This window comes from Amia ocellicauda, chromosome 8, assembly GCF_036373705.1.
Source record: "Amia ocellicauda isolate fAmiCal2 chromosome 8, fAmiCal2.hap1, whole genome shotgun sequence".
In the NCBI taxonomy this organism is placed as follows: domain Eukaryota; kingdom Metazoa; phylum Chordata; class Actinopteri; order Amiiformes; family Amiidae; genus Amia; species Amia ocellicauda.
Window position 1 is genome coordinate 21,048,174 of NC_089857.1, and position 16,113 is coordinate 21,064,286.

Here is a 16,113-nt window from a genome sequence, read left to right on the forward strand (position 1 = left end):
GATATATTTATTTAGAAGACAATGTGTATGCAGCAACATCTTTCATATGGGAACATACTTGCCAGACACATCTGGAGTGTTTGGAGGGTCTTGGCATTGAAAAACATATCTGACAGACATTCCAGTATATCATTACATTAAATGTAAGAAATGATACAGGCCACCTAGGAGTTGGTAAAGTGCTGTGTTGTGACTCTTCTTTCCTTTCTTGTAATAAGTGCAGTTCAGGACAACTGTAACAACCAGTCCAATCAGGCAGCCACCTTTTAACTGGAGTCACAGGTTTTATAAATACAACCACAAAACTAGACACCATCAAGAAGAGTGTCAGACAAGTGTCACTTGTGTGTTGCTAGTGTTCAATATCTAGACTGTAAAATAAAATAAAACAGATTAAAAGAGACGACCGTTCTGTCAGATGGGACAGTTTTGTTTATTTTGTGCACTTCAGGGTACTTGCGATAAAGCAGAAACCAAAACAATCACATTTACACATTCCCATTTGGACTTTTAAGTAGGTGCAAGGTTAGACAGAGAGGCTGGCAGAAGAACATGATCATTTTCTGTACCAGACTGTTACAGTGACAGAATATTACCAAACTAAAATTCCCTGTATGATGTGTAAATGTCAAAATTCACCCACAAATACAGAGAATGAGAGAACTATCCAAGACAACAAGCATGTAGTTTACATATGTATTTCATGTGAACAGACAACAATGACCTTGGCTGTGACTTACAAGTAGAAGGGTAGTGGGGGATTTTGTTCTGCAGTCAGAGATGATGAAAGTCAGGCAGAGCTGCTGTCCTGCTCTCCTTCTGACCCCAGTGACCCAGGCGCTGTAGGGATATCATGGATATGTAGGGTGTGCAACACTCATATAGATATCCACACTGGCACCATAGAGGGGGGATCAAAACATAATATTCAGATACACTAAAAGACAGTAATTGCATACTCCTAGTTAGGACTCAGTGTGTCCTGCTTTGACTTCTACTACAGCAAGAGGAATGTACATGTCATAGGTTTGAGAGATCCTGGAATCTCATGCTAACTGCACCCATTCTCTCATCCAAGTGATTGTGTGGGTGTTCACATTGCTGGGTTGAAACTGAAACCTTCATATCCTCGATTAACTCTTCATCAGGATTTAGGTCAGATGATTAAGCTTCTTCAAACTATCTCTTGTTGACTTGGGGCTGTGCATTTCATATCACTGATATATAAAAGTTCAAATATAAAGTCACATCCACAGACCGCTAGATATTATCAGGACTTCCTAGTTTCTTATTCACTTCAATCATGCAAGGTATAGGATGTCTTCACCGTTGTACCACCAATGCCCCCTTTCCAATGTGCAATTCAGCTCAATGACACTCTCATACTCGGGTCACAGCAGCTATTCGTGCAAATGTCTCTTGTATCTTCTAGATGGTGCAAAATCACTACTTTCTAAGTCAGTAGGTTGATCATTTGTCTCTCTGCCCTTCCAAAGCTATCTTGTGTTGGGGCTTTATAAGCAATTAGATACATTTAGAGGATTACTTTTAAAGTTTTCTCTTCCAGTGCAAAATTCACTCCACTCCACTTTTTTATCTAAAGTTCGGGTAAAAAGTACGGTATTTATTTAATTGTATTCCCATACTGTCAACTACCATAAAACACACAGTTTTCATCAAATACATTCTTATTATGTGCAAATCTTAAAACATCACAATCTTAAAAACAAAACAAAAACATTGCTGCACCCAAGTAAAAAAAACTAAAAAATATATATTTAACAAAATACCTAAATGTAGCCTTGAACAAAAAATAAAATCTATACTGCTAAGAATTCATAAAGGGCACTTTGATAAAGCAGATATGAAGATCTTCATCATTTCAATATTTCTATGTAAAAATAAATGTCTTCCTTCAAGGAATCCGTGAGGCAAGGATATTTCTGATGAGGTTCACTGCAAATCATAGAGTGCTGAGGAACTCGGTGACCTGCAAAAAAACAAGCATATGAAGGACATTTCTTCAGAAACGGATATAACGATGACTCCTCACATATCTAAAATATTCGATCTCTCAGTCACGGACATGTAGTTGTCATTATCTTAAAACTTGTTTTTTTTTCTATCCATGTGTGCACATCATGAAAAGGTTCTAAAAACAAACTGATTCATAATGCAATACTTAAAAAGGCATTGGTCCTACAGTCACACGCTTTGCAACAAGCACTGCTGTGTGGAGAAGAGAACGTGAAAGACCTCTCTGATTAACAAGCACAGACGCGTTTTTTAAATTGTCTTTAATGAAACTGTATTTTATTTGATGTAGCTGGACTGCTCAATGGAATTTACCCCCAAAGCCTGAAAAATGACATTAAAAGGAAATCTCTGCTCTGGCTTCCATTGGGATTCAGCCTAATGTTTAAAAATTTGATACTCTGTAATGATTTACAAGTATTAGGAAAGCAGCCATTTATTTCAAGTGAGTACAGAATAATAGTTTATGTGGATTTATAATTATTATTTTTGTATTTCATAGCAGACGGCCTTATCCAGGGCATCTTATAATTGTTACAATGCATCAACTTATTTTCAGATACAATTACCCATTTATACAGCTGGATTTTTACCATGCAATCTAGGTACAGGACCTTGCTCAAGGGTACAACAGCAGAGTCCCCCACCCTAGAGCCCTAACCACTACTCCACACTGCTGCCCTTAAAATAATAATAAAGCACTTCTTAACAAATTATGTATCCATACTATATGAAGTGGAGCAAGGTCCAGCTATCACTTTCTTAATCTCAGTAGCTGGCAAACAACCAAATAACTGATATGGCCTAATGTAGAAATAGACCTACCACCTGAATTACAATCTAACTTAGGGCCAGACCAAATCAACACTTAGACCGACCCGCAAATTGCAAAGTACAAACCTTTGTCCTGTTGCATTTTAATGTATTTTCAGAAGCCACTTTCTACTACTTATAAATCAAAAACGGAATAGGGTACAAGTTTGTAACTTATGATGCACGGGTAAGTCACATTTTTTATTTGGCTAGCCCTTAAGAGTTCTTGGAACAGCTACATTATCAAGTATAGAATAGTGAAGTGGTGCAAGGTCCAGCAATCACTTTCCTAATCGCAGAAACTGGCTAAAAACCAAATATTTGATATGGCTTACTGTAGAAATAGACCTACCACCTGAATTATGACTAGAACAAATCAACACTTTGACCTTTCCGCAAATTGCAAAGTACAAAACTTTATTCTGCTGTGTTTTAATGTATTGTCAGAAGCCACTTTCTACTATTTTAAAACATGACAGGGTACAAGTTGGCAATTTATATTTCATGGGTAGGTCAAAGTTTTGATTTGGTCTAGTCCGTAGAGCTCTTGGAACAGCTACATTATGAAATATAGAATACTGAAGCCCTCAGAGAAAAACAGTCTCAGAAATCAGTTTTATTTGTATCTGAAAGCCCAAGACATTGTCCAGAGTGCAAGGATACATTAATAAATCAGTACACTCAGCTATTCCAGGATTTAAAATGTGATTCCAGGAACAGCAGAGAAGGTCATTCTTTCCTGGAGCAGGTAACACTAGAAAACTAAGATCTAACTTTGCAAGGACTAGCTTTACTTTGATGAGTAACAGAAACTGCTTTTTAAACACAGCTTCACTCAGGAAAGGACCGGATGACAGTCTTGGACGAATTAGGTCATTTTGTTTGTGAATTTTCTGCTTTTTCTTTTTACACTTCTAGGTGTCCAGACATGCCTGTTCATCCCTAGCACAAAACTTGATACAAATTGTTATTATTCAGCCTTCATTTTTCAGAGCTCTTCAGAAAACCAGTGGAAGCTAAATTATTAGTGTGTTTGTGTGTGTCTGGCAAACATTAAAGCCTCAACCATCATAAAGTCCAAGTAATGTGGTACAGGCTTTGATTAGCTGGACAGAGAAGTCTCAAGGGATTGACCGAGTCTTGCCTGGTTATTTTGAGTAAAGAGGAGGATGGGGAATAGGGGTTGACACTGAAAATAGATCCCTTTAGTAACATTAAAACAAAGTACCAAACACAACAGTATGCAGCACAAATGCACATTCCTTTGCTTGAGGCAGTCTTGTAATCAAAACATGAGTTATTTGTCATACAAAATCAGTGGCGATTATACCTGTGAGATTGTGTAGGATATCTTAAATCTTACATACCTTTTCGACCATATCAGCACATTTTATTTTGTCACCTTTGAAATCTTCATTGACATCCAACGTTAAGACTGGGATTTCATTTAAATACTCAAATTCCAACCTGTATTAAAAAAAGGAAGAAAAAAAAGTGATAGATAAATTCACATTTCCAACTTTTTCCATTTTTTTTCTGCTGCTGTTTTGAAAGAAAATATTGCTTTCTTATAATTAGATAATGTCATCAAGGAGAAATCTGCCTGTGGGAAACACTCAAGTCCACAATAGACTATTAAACACTCCCCCAAGCCAAATTTCCTGTCAAACCTATTTATAATGCATACAGAAGGTAAGAAAACAAAGAAGCCTAGGAAATTAAATGTGCAAAAATGGATGACTATAAATACTGAATAAATAAAATGAAATGAAAGGGCTTAGTAAGCAGAAAAACATACAGATCTTATTATTTAATAAATATTTAAATTTGAGTGGGATTGTATTGGTTCTTTAACATAAACCTAGTTTTTGTGTTGTGTTTTGACTTATTTGGCTACAGAAATGAAAACAAACATGGCAGTTGGTACCAGAGAGCCACGATCACACTTGGAAATGCTAAGCTGTTTTCAATTTACTTTAATTGCAGTAATTAATCATCTAATTTAGACTCGTATGCAAGTGTGCTGCAAAATTGGAAAATGCCTGGGGAAACACAGAAACTAGACATTTCCACACGGCCTACAACAGACGGCACCCGATTCCGGTTTGGGGGGCGTTAGTACTAGTCCGTAGCCTACGTCAGTACATTGCGTCAGGACCAGGAAGACAAGCTGTCTGGTCTTTATTATTATACTGCAGCGATGCACAGACGTGTCAGGATGGTATTGTGGCATTATAAAGATGTTTGGGTCATACTGTTATTTTATAATGATTAAATACAATAAGAAGCAGCAAGGTAAGAGTCTTCATATTCGCTTTAAAGACTGAAGTAGGGCATGTCATTTTGTTCAATGTTTCTTACAGAAAAGGATTAGTTTCGAGCAATTCCCTTTGGAAACATCCACATGGTTAAGACTAAAACATAATTTAACTTTCAACTCAAAGTTGAACTCCCAAGCAGGGTTTCCCCCCTCAAGTGTGCCACCCAACAGGTGCAAACATTATAATTAAAAAACAATAGACTTTGGGGGAAATGAGGGGCACCTCTTTCATTAAAAAGAAAAGGCTGTTGTCTTTATGAAGGCTTTGTGGCTCAGCTGCATAAGCAGACGTGTTTCACTACATCAGGAGTTGTATCAGAGAGGAGTTTGTTTTACAATCTGTGTGGCCCTAAAGCAAGCAATTATAGTTTTGGATCTTTGTGGTCTGGATTATCAAATGCAGCTCTACAAAGTATTCTCTATAAAAGACCATGTATTTGCAGATGGAATTAAACAGGGAGTTTTATTTTTTTGCTTGTTATTCTGTAAATAGGAAGCACTGGATAATAGTTCCTTTCCCATGCCCTCTCATAGCCATTCCTTGTATTCGTTTGCCATTTCTTATAACTTAATCTACCAACTATAACAAAGCACTCATTTGAAAAACCCCTTTTCAAATGATCAACCGCTGCCAAGAGAGTCATAAAAATAAAATGGAAAGAAATAAAGATACAGTTGTTTAGCAGGTTATGGTTAAATCTGTATGTTCAACTGTGTGTGGTGGATGCCTCACAGAATGTATAATTCATTTGCTATCCGATAGACACAGTAACTGGAAAGAATATTTTATTAGACATGCAGAGAGGACCCAAACACCTGACGATAAAGACCGAACATATAAATCTCAGACTCATTTCCACCTAAAGCAGTGGGGAGTCTGGTGCCTTAGTGTCTGTGTTCTGCTTTTGATGTTCAAAGTTAAATCTATCACCAAAGCTGGGGATGAATACTGGAGGCTAGAGGTGCTTTACCCTGTAGGAGTCTTACCGCATGGTTTTATGCTGAAGCCAGCTCTCATGTTTGAAGTGGAGCTTCTCCAGATACTCCAGGGGGATGCCTTGTTCCTCCTCTCTGCCCCTCACATGCAATCTTTCCATGCATTTCTATTGCAAAACAAAGGACAAATGTAAAAAATATTGAGCATTACCAATGAGAGCTGATGGGCCTAAATTCCCCTGGCTCTACAGGACTCAGGTTTTCCAGTTTCCCCTGCTCTTCATTTTCTTGCTCTCACGGAAAAGCAGATACAACTTTTTATTTGTGATGATGAGCACTATATTAAGAAGTCGATTTAATATTTTTAGGAATTTAATATGATGCAATTTTCTCTCCAAACTGTGTCACTGAATTGAAACCTCAGTCTGGAGCCAAAAAGATGTGGATTTTGGCAAATATAACTGATACTTCTTGATATGCCCTCTTTGTCTGCGAGAGCTACATTCAGGCGTGCTGTCAGGCCTGTTTCATAGCATGTCTTCCTTGTGTCAAGACAAGAAACCAGTGGAAAGTTACCATGAGGAGAGGTTCAGTGTCCTCCCTAGCAGGATGGTGCCAATGAAGACTGCAAAACACACAAGTCCAAAGCCTGAAGGGATCTCACATTTAATAGTTCAAATATGAGATAGATTAAGCTTAGGCCAATCTGCAGCCATCACTCTGCACGACAAGAAAAACAGACTAAACAAAATCCTCTTAAAGCGACAAGGAAGGTAGTGGAAAATTGCAGACTCTGCACATGTCATTTTGTAACAAAGCAGCCTTGCAACGAAGGCTGAGAAACTAGTTGTGTATTTGGAGTGCTAGGTGGCACAAACTCTGGTATCTCCCCTTACCTCGGGAACTGCTCGGAGATAGATAATTCCGTCGAGTTTGATTTGCTTTCCAAATTGTCCATGTATCCAAGTGTGCCAGTCTTGGTAAATAGCCCATTCAGTTTCATTCAGGCATTCGCTTTCATATAAATTGGAAGCAAATATATATCTAAAAAGAAACAAAGAAACCAAATAATAAAGCACTGTATATTATTGTAAGTTGCTCCTACTACTAAATCAAAGTTATCTCTCTCCGATTTTTAAGGGCACAGTGGCCTTCACAATTTTCTGTGCATCCTCACTCAAAATGCTCTATATAAACTATGCAATACTGTTTCTTCCTCTGTAAGTGTTTTAAGATTCAAATTTCAAGGTAAGAAACACAGAACTGCAACCTAAGGAGATGGGAATTGTCTACCACGGTCTTCAATAAATAGGTCACAAGCCGTCTGTGCAAACTGCTTATGTAGTTCACAAAAAAACTAACAGTATTAAAATAACCATCAGTATGAAATTAAATTCAGGATACAAGGCTTCAAAAGCATTACACAAAAACTGTACGGAACCTTATCACTGCTGTTCTGGAAGATTTAACTGTACTAATTATTTGCGTACTTTGGAACGGGTAAGTAACTCAGAGATATTGGTTTGCTTTCAAGTGTTAATGTGTAACACAGAAAGACATAAAAAGGAACATATTAGAATCTGACCTTTTCTAATACATTATTATTATTACTGGGGGGTGGGAGAAGCAAATGTCATAAATAGCTTAAACCACTTGGATCAAGAAATACGTTTTATTACTGATTAAGAACAAGTTAGTGATTCATCTAGGACATGAGGAACTGGTCAGAAGAAACCAGTGCTGGTATGAGCTTTATGAATCAGTAATTATATACATTTTTAATCTTGAACTAAGCAATGCAAAAAACAAACATACAAACGGACTATAAATGGAGAGCTCTTATCACTCGATGGCCCTCACAATTTGACAAAGTCCAATAAGACAGGAAGGCAATTTACAGATATTTGAGTCGATTTCATTGTGTTTCAGTGAAACAGAATTGGGTAAAGGGAGGAGGGGAAAATACTAGTGCAGCATGTGCACCTCGCACACTGTACCTGTCACTGTAAACGGACCGCTCGAAGAACTGGACAGGATTCACCGCCTCCAGGAGCTTTCCCCGGAGAGACCGAAGCTGTGCACGCACTCGGCTCATACAGACATAGGTCTGAAAGGTGTACGACCACCTCTCGGGCTTCTCGTACATCATCTGAAGGATGTTCCCCCCACTCTTCTGAGACGTGGTCAATTCCTTAAAAAAAAAAAAAAGGAGCAATTAGATAGTCACCTTTGTGGATTTGTAGACAAGCTCAGAAAAGGCTTTCACTTATACGAGCGTGATTCAGATTAAATCAGAAAAGTATGAAGCTAAAGTCTTTCAATTGATTTCTTTGGTGAGTAAAACTTGACCCCCACCCCCAGCCGCTTGTTCCCCCAACCATTTGCATTACAGTGCAGAGTTAGAGTTGTGGCAGTCTCTCACTGGAAGCCAATGTACATCACATCAAGCACATGACAGCACCCCATTAGGCACTGGAAGCATATATATGTGGCATAAACTCCAGGCCTCACAGCTGTAACTAACACGCAACGATAATATTAACCCCAGACAACATTGTTTCACCATGAGCGTCAGAGTTTTAAAAGAACTGTATAATTGTGGGAACCCTGCCACACTTCTAAAGGGCTGTGTACAAGTTGCTGAGATGGTTCAATAAATGGGTGAATTTTGTTCTGTGCATGACTGAGATCGTTTGCTTTTGCTTATGGGAATCCCCACTGAGTATTATAAAAACATATACCGGTAAGAATGAATGGAATCTATCCCTTTGGGGCAGATGTATCAGCATGTATCAGATGTATCTGATGACAGATTTCAGTACTCAAGTGTTAAAAAAAAAATTACCACAGAAAAATAAGTAGACACAAAATTATGAGTTTTATTTTTACTCGTTAATGTATAAATAATTTTAGACCTAGGTTTCCAAAGAGAAAATCAACAAATATCTGTAGCAGCTAAAACCCTGACTTTGTAAGGTGCATGATTTGAGGATATATAACACTTCACATGTAGTCATCTGAAATGAAACACGGCAGGTTTGCAGTTTGCAAATGAAACAATTTAGAGGAAAGATAGGCCACTTAATAGTGAATATTTACAGAAGAAAACAGAAGATGAGAAATGGTTCAAGATTTCTTACACATTTGACTACACATTGTACTGTTAGCACAATAGTTTATTAACAGAATGTGTTGGCATCCAAAACGCAAACTCAGCAGGCCAGTTACAATCCCTATGAATCAATGCATTAAAACTGAATAAAACTGAGCATTGGATGAAGTACATGAAGGAGTAATATCTAAATCCACACATTAAACATTAGAGATAATGTGTTAAAAAACAAAAATCACCACAAAATGAAACATGAAATTCAGGCCCATCAGTACATTGACATAACAACAAACAAAGGTAAAGAGGGAAAGAGAATAAAGGAAATGAGGGGCTGTAAAACAAAAACAATGTGGCATGATAGACCCAAACATGTCCTTATTTTACTGAGTAATGAAACAGTTCTCAAAAGCAATGGGGTACTGAAACATTTCCAGTAGGTTCCAAATCAGTATGTCAGCAGATAAAACCGTGGGAAAAAACTATAGTTAACCACATATACTAGGCAGCTTGTACCTTTAATGGGCACAGAAATGCCATTATGGATGAATGTCACAGTTAATGAATCACACAGAGAACATGCATGGGATCTACTACAAACACTAGGAGCATTCACTTGAGGACACACCTGTGATACTGTGGTGAAACCGTGGTGACCTGGAGGTGTGTACTTTTCTACGAATCTATGTCTCTCTCAATTAAGTATCAGTAGATTTGTACATGCAGGCCTATGTGATTTTCCATTTCTCTAGGAGCGGAAGCTGCTACAAGTTTACAGAAGATGCTTTTCCAACCCCAGCTGGTGAAGGATATAAACAAACTATTTTTTCCAAACATCATGTGTGGAAACATTCCACTGATTAATTAATTGCCAGATTATATTATTTCTCTATTTTTAGAGGATTGTCTCTGAAAGAATATAAATCCATAGATACATGTCAATATTATAAATAGCCAAGCACTACAATGAAAAAAGTGCACAAACAGCAACGGGAGAGCTGAAATACTCCATTGGCTTTCTGAAATATAAAAAGGGTGGCTGTACTGTACAAAATATCTCAGAAGCATCAATGTTCAATTAGTGGTTGTTGTTTTTTTAAGTCACTTGATAAGCTCTTAATCTAATATCTATCACAAGATGTGATAGATATGGTGTTACCAAAATCCATTTAATAATCCTGACTCATTCCATAGACTCAGTGTTCCATAAACTGTGTATGACGGAGGCCCGGATCATTCCGCCATGCCAAGGGACCTTTCCTCCACTTTCAACAGACCAGTGAGAGAGGAGGCAGTAAGATAGACAAATTATTAATGGTAAGACGTTAGCCTGAAACCACTACTGAACATAATGACTGGAGATATTGTGGGGAAGACAAATCCGGTGCTTCTGAAGTTTTTCCCTGTGCGTTTCCCCTATCCAGGAAGTTATGACACGACATCCTGAAGCCCTGAAATAACACATGCACCACCTATTGACATCCGCCATTATTAGGGGAGTCTGACATTTTAAAGTCTTAAAAGGTGCTTATAGGAGAGAATCGAACTGCAAAAACCCTATAAACTTTACTTACTGATTAGCCACACGTAGAGACACATTGAAAAAAAAACATGATTTTAGAAAATAATAATAGAACCATAGCTGCTGACAGCTTTGAGAGAAGAGGCAGGGAGAATCTCACAAGAACAAGCCAATGCTGCCATCACTGAAGCAAATGAAACTTACTGTATTTGAAAAAAAGAAAGAAAAACAAATCCATAAAGGCTCATTAAAAGCAAGTCGTTCAGCAAATGTTGATTCAATATTTGACCTCTAAAACCCAATGTTACACACCCATAACACTGACCTTTGCATTGATATTTCACACCATGATATGTATATTGTCTGTTTAAAGTTCAAAGGTTGCCGCTGCCATTATCTTGGCTGATACTTACAGATTTATTTTTGGAATTACTGCTGTACCTTAGCTGATAAATGTGACCAAGGAGGAACCTGTTTAAGAATACCAGAAGAATATAAATGTTTTGTGGACATGAGATCTGGCTAATGCAATAGCTTTCTAAAAATGTCCGTTTGTGAAACACCTCACAACTGAGTGTGAATTTTCAGTGTTTTCAGTGCAGCGCCTTTGTGTTTTAGGTCTACACAAACACTTTAAATTGACTGGCAGAACAAATCCTATTTTTGTGAAATGAACCAGTTATGAAACACTCACGCTTACATTTTTTAAAAATTTCACCCACTGTTACCAGATGTTTTTTTGTTTTGTTTATTGTACTGAAATGAGATGCGATTATCCACGGGCAAAACCGAATACATTTGTGTAGTTCAAGAAAAGCAGTTGAACAATCTGTGGGCTTTTCCAAAGTCCAACCTCATAACATGAGTTAAAGTGCAGATTTGCAAAGTAAAAACCTCTGGCAATACTTTAAAAGAGCATTACTGAAACAGACATAAAACAGATCCCTCTATTCCTTAAACACAAGTCCACTGTTTCAATACAGTACTGTACTTGTGACATAGACACAAATAACAGTTACACAATTACAATTTTAGGTCTGTCTATCTATTAGCCCACCTGTGTATAATTAAATGAAGAATAATTAATAAAACTACTAAAATAACACTAAGTAGTACTTTTCCAAATGGGAAATACAAATTTAAAGAGTTTTTAAATTGTTTTACTTTTATTATACAAATTATTGATTAATTTTTGTCATCCACTAACTAGGAATTAGGATTTTTACAGTTAAGGATATTACATTTCTTGTCAGTTCTGCTCAGTATCTATGAGAATGTAAGGGTATATTGCCACCTTGTGGTGAAATTAAATAACTCCTATAAACTCTTACCAAAGTCAAAAACCATGGGTGCTTAACTACTATAAGTAGTTTTCTTTTGAGGGATTATGGTTTAATTATTCTACTGATACACTTCCTTAGGCTTGCTGCAAAAATAAAGCCCATGAAAAGACTGCAAAAGTGTTTGAGTATGTTATTTAAATTATTTTTCAATCTTTGGTTTCATTGTACCTATTTTTGTGCAATATTTTTGGGCAAGATTGTCCTGCACAGGGAGATAAAACCCAGACATACTTCCTAGGGTGATTAAATGACTTAAGTAAAATTGTTTCATTTTTAGCACTAGCTTTCCAAAGCTTTAGAGGAAGCATGCATCTTTCTATTTAATAGTCAACCGGATATTTCTCTACACAAGGCAAAAGCTGGGATTGCAAAAGTAGGAGTGCCCGCAAACTATACAGCAACCCTGCCATCAAGCATTTATTCTACAAATAGAAATGCTTAGAATCATCTGTGCCCACACCTTCATAGAAAGCATTCCTTTGGACTTACACATATATTTCTCACTAGTACTCTGGTGACAGATGGTGACCTAGAATGATAAGTGATCAATTTAACTTATAATTAGGTAGCATTGCTAGTAGAACATGAATAACATCCATCTAATAAATCTAATTCCACAAATCTAACCTCTCACACTGTAAAGATTTATTGTACTTTGGCCAAATGTTCCTTTCCCACTACAAATTTAAAATGTTCTGTGTGGTGGAAAAGTCTTCTGAATGCCTTTTTATAAACTGGGTTCAGAAAATACTTGTTTAGAAAGATTAAGACAGAGGGATATTGCAGCCTGGTGATCAAATAGAGGGATACTGTAAAGGCAAGGGTTGGTGAAGTACCCTGTTCCATAGTGGACATTGAGACAGAAAACTGGGGCTGGGAGAGGGCTGGCAGAGAGCTCAGCTGCTCAAAACGATGCCATCTGCTCAGCTGCTGTGCTTAATCTGATACTGCGGCACAAGCAGCTGCTGTCTCAATACTATCCAACAGATGGCAGCCTACATTCCTCGCAGCTCAGACAAGCCCCTCCTTAAGACACTGAAGACTGTTAAGCCTAAACATGCAGCTTTTGGAGGCAAAGCTATGGCACATGTTCTGTAACAGCCCAGTCACTGACCCAATACACAAACTGTCATCCAGTGCAGTGGTGGACGATCCACTTTTACATTTTACCAGTTCCCTGGCCAATTTAAATCCAACACACTGCAATTAAAGTAAGTCAGATGATCCTGCATTCTTCCCAAGGTTAATTTTGTCCTATAGGGAAAACGTGTTCTAAATTCTCCAGAAAGGCGAGTTTACAACCACCTATCTTTACTTGGCTTTAGGTGTGAAATCTAACCAAATTATTACTTGGCCCAAATGGTCATAGATTCCAAATCAATATCACACAGCAGATTATCTGACGTGCAACCCAGCTACTTTACATAATTATGACCTGGCATGCTATGCAATCATCAGACTAATTGTGCAATGCATCCGTCTACACAAACAATTGTATATGCATGTCACCATATCCCTCACCAGATCTCAAACTGATTGCAGGAAGGAAGCACCCACCTCAAACTCGCTGTGCTGAGACTGCACATTGCACCAGCGGGCTATGGGCTCTGGCACCACCTCCCACTCCTCGCTGCAGCCCTCCAGCAGGCGCACGAAGGTGGACTTGCCCGCAGCTGCGCGTTTGCATGAAAAAAACAAGTCGGGTTGTTATTGAAACAGTATAACACAACTATGCACTGCATTAGAGGACAGATCAGCAATATCAAATGCATGCAATACAGGATGTCGGTGTATTTGGGAAACTAGCTGTATTATAAAAGGTCTGAAGAAAGTACAAAGGTGATGCCCTCCATCAAGCTTCACAATCACAACCTCCAATACTGTGCTCAGTGATGCAGCTCAATGACTGTTGTACTGGGACATCATTTACGTTGTGATAATGCTGATTGCTGAATTGTCAGTTTGTATTGCTAAGTACTGTAGGGAAGGCAATACTAGGTTTATTTCCTGTAAGTGTAATATTATATGTATGCATTTCACAAATATTTACTTAACAGCTGCACAAAATAATAATGTAAAATTAACCGTCCACATAAATAACCAACATATTAACAATAATACAAAAGTGAAAATTGTGTTGTTATTATTATAATCATAACACGTAACTAGTAGTCATAATTCCTTCCTGGGAAAGACACACAGCGAAATTAAATTTGGCGCCACACATGTAAATGAAACGAAATATTTGCGCGACTTTTAATCCAAAGCAAACTCTCCGGGTTAAATTACACCGATTGACATATTTTATTTGACAGTATAAAGAAACATGATACATCTGTGATGTGGCAGAATGAAGTAATAAAGAAAAAAAGCAGGTCTGCACAAGATACTGACGTCTGCATACACACTTACCAATATTGCCTTCTATGGAGATTTTTTTAATTTTCTTCTCGGAGGTGTCGTCCAGAGGTTGTGTACAGGGTCGTTTTGGAGTAGACGACATATTGAATGAAAATTAAAAGAAATTAAACGATAAAAACAGATGCACCGGTGCCGATCTGGCTGCAGGACTCAATACAGGAAGTGGAAGGATTTGAAATGTTGGCGCGCGTGGGAGAGCTGTCACTCACAGCTGTGTTATGATTACGTCATGAGTGCGGACCCGCCCACTGGACTGTACAGCGTCTTATCAGGGAATATGGCGTCTGAATCGCATTAAAAGACCAGTTTATACTAGAAATGTACCAGTGCATTATTGATGACAACGTTTATTAAATAAAACTCAATATGTGGCACCTGCATGCGAGACAAACTTTCTATGGAAACTTGCAGTAACAATTTGACTGAAAGTAATTGAGTAGGTGTATGTTTCACAGCCGAATGCAATAATGAATATGCTGCTTTACATTCAAGCCTTAAAAAAAATGCAATAAATAATAGAAATGAAAATAACTTTTATTTCTACTCATACATTTTCTTAAAATCCTTGCTATGGAAAATGTTATCATGACACATTTGCAGACATGTTTGACACAAAGGCTTTTCAGGAAAAACAGGACAGGCTATGCTTTTTTGGAACAAGTTTTACAAAAATAAATATTCTGAAGGCATTCACAAATGTTGAGCAAAATAAAGATGTCAATTTATCACCCCCCCCCCCCAAAAAAAAAAAAAAAAAAAAAAAAAAAACACCATTCACACTTGTAAGAGCTGCAATTGAATTTCATGGGTGAAAAACATTTTTGGCATGTAGAAACCTTTATGAATGCTAGGTGAAAAACAATCCATCTCAGGTATCTTCTGAATTTATTAGTATACTTTATATAAAAGTAACCCAACAAGCAAAAGTTGCTGGTATTAAATCTGCCTAAAGTAATATATTGTGTAAAGACACGTCAGACCAAAGACTAAAGAAATGTTTGGGACACACCAAGACAAATGCCTGTAGACTGGAGCAGATTTCCTCCACCATTTCCTCCGACGGTGTTCAGCATGTGAAGTTCCTATAGCGACCACAAAAACTCAAGATACAAACCCTTTAGTTTCATAATGGTCTCATCATTATAAGAGTGCTAGACATTCGAGTTCTGCTCATGAATCCTAGGAGATAAAGAAGTTCTGTAATGAACTGTACACGTTGCGACAGTGCTAGGAGGGGCACAAAATGGCTAACTGAGAAGGCACTACATGAACCAGAAGCCATGGAAGGATGAATGTGTACTTCACTTACAGGGCTCTTAGCATTTGCCCAGCTCCTGCATAAAAGCAGGAAGAAGGACTATTCTACTTGACCCCAGGCCCCGAAGAGTGTACCATGCAAGGGAGACACATCTCGTCCGTGACATTGAGCTTCCAGACTTGGGCTTGATTACGAATCATGATTTGTTTTGTTTGCGGTGCTGGTCTTTGTTTTGTGTCGATACAGAGTTCAGGTAGGCTTAACAAGACCTGGGGTTTTGTTTTGGTTGTTTTCCTTCATGAATCAAGAAACATACCTTTGTTTAAGCACTTGTATAAAGAAAACACAAACAAAAAT

At 37.8% G+C, this 16,113-nt stretch overlaps 1 protein-coding gene across 1 annotated transcript; it reads right to left on the reverse strand.

The window, feature by feature from the left end:
• Nucleotides 1-409: 409 nt before the first annotated feature.
• dck (deoxycytidine kinase) lies at nucleotides 410-14,678 on the reverse strand. The gene is made up of 7 exons (XM_066710635.1): nucleotides 14,490-14,678; nucleotides 13,635-13,750; nucleotides 8,101-8,294; nucleotides 7,000-7,147; nucleotides 6,155-6,270; nucleotides 4,215-4,314; nucleotides 410-1,990 (listed from the first exon to the last, which is right to left on the reverse strand). The coding sequence occupies exons 1-7, from the start codon at nucleotides 14,578-14,580 to the stop codon at nucleotides 1,964-1,966; spliced, it is 792 nt and encodes a 263-aa protein (XP_066566732.1). The 5' UTR covers nucleotides 14,581-14,678; the 3' UTR covers nucleotides 410-1,963.
• Nucleotides 14,679-16,113: the final 1,435 nt, after the last annotated feature.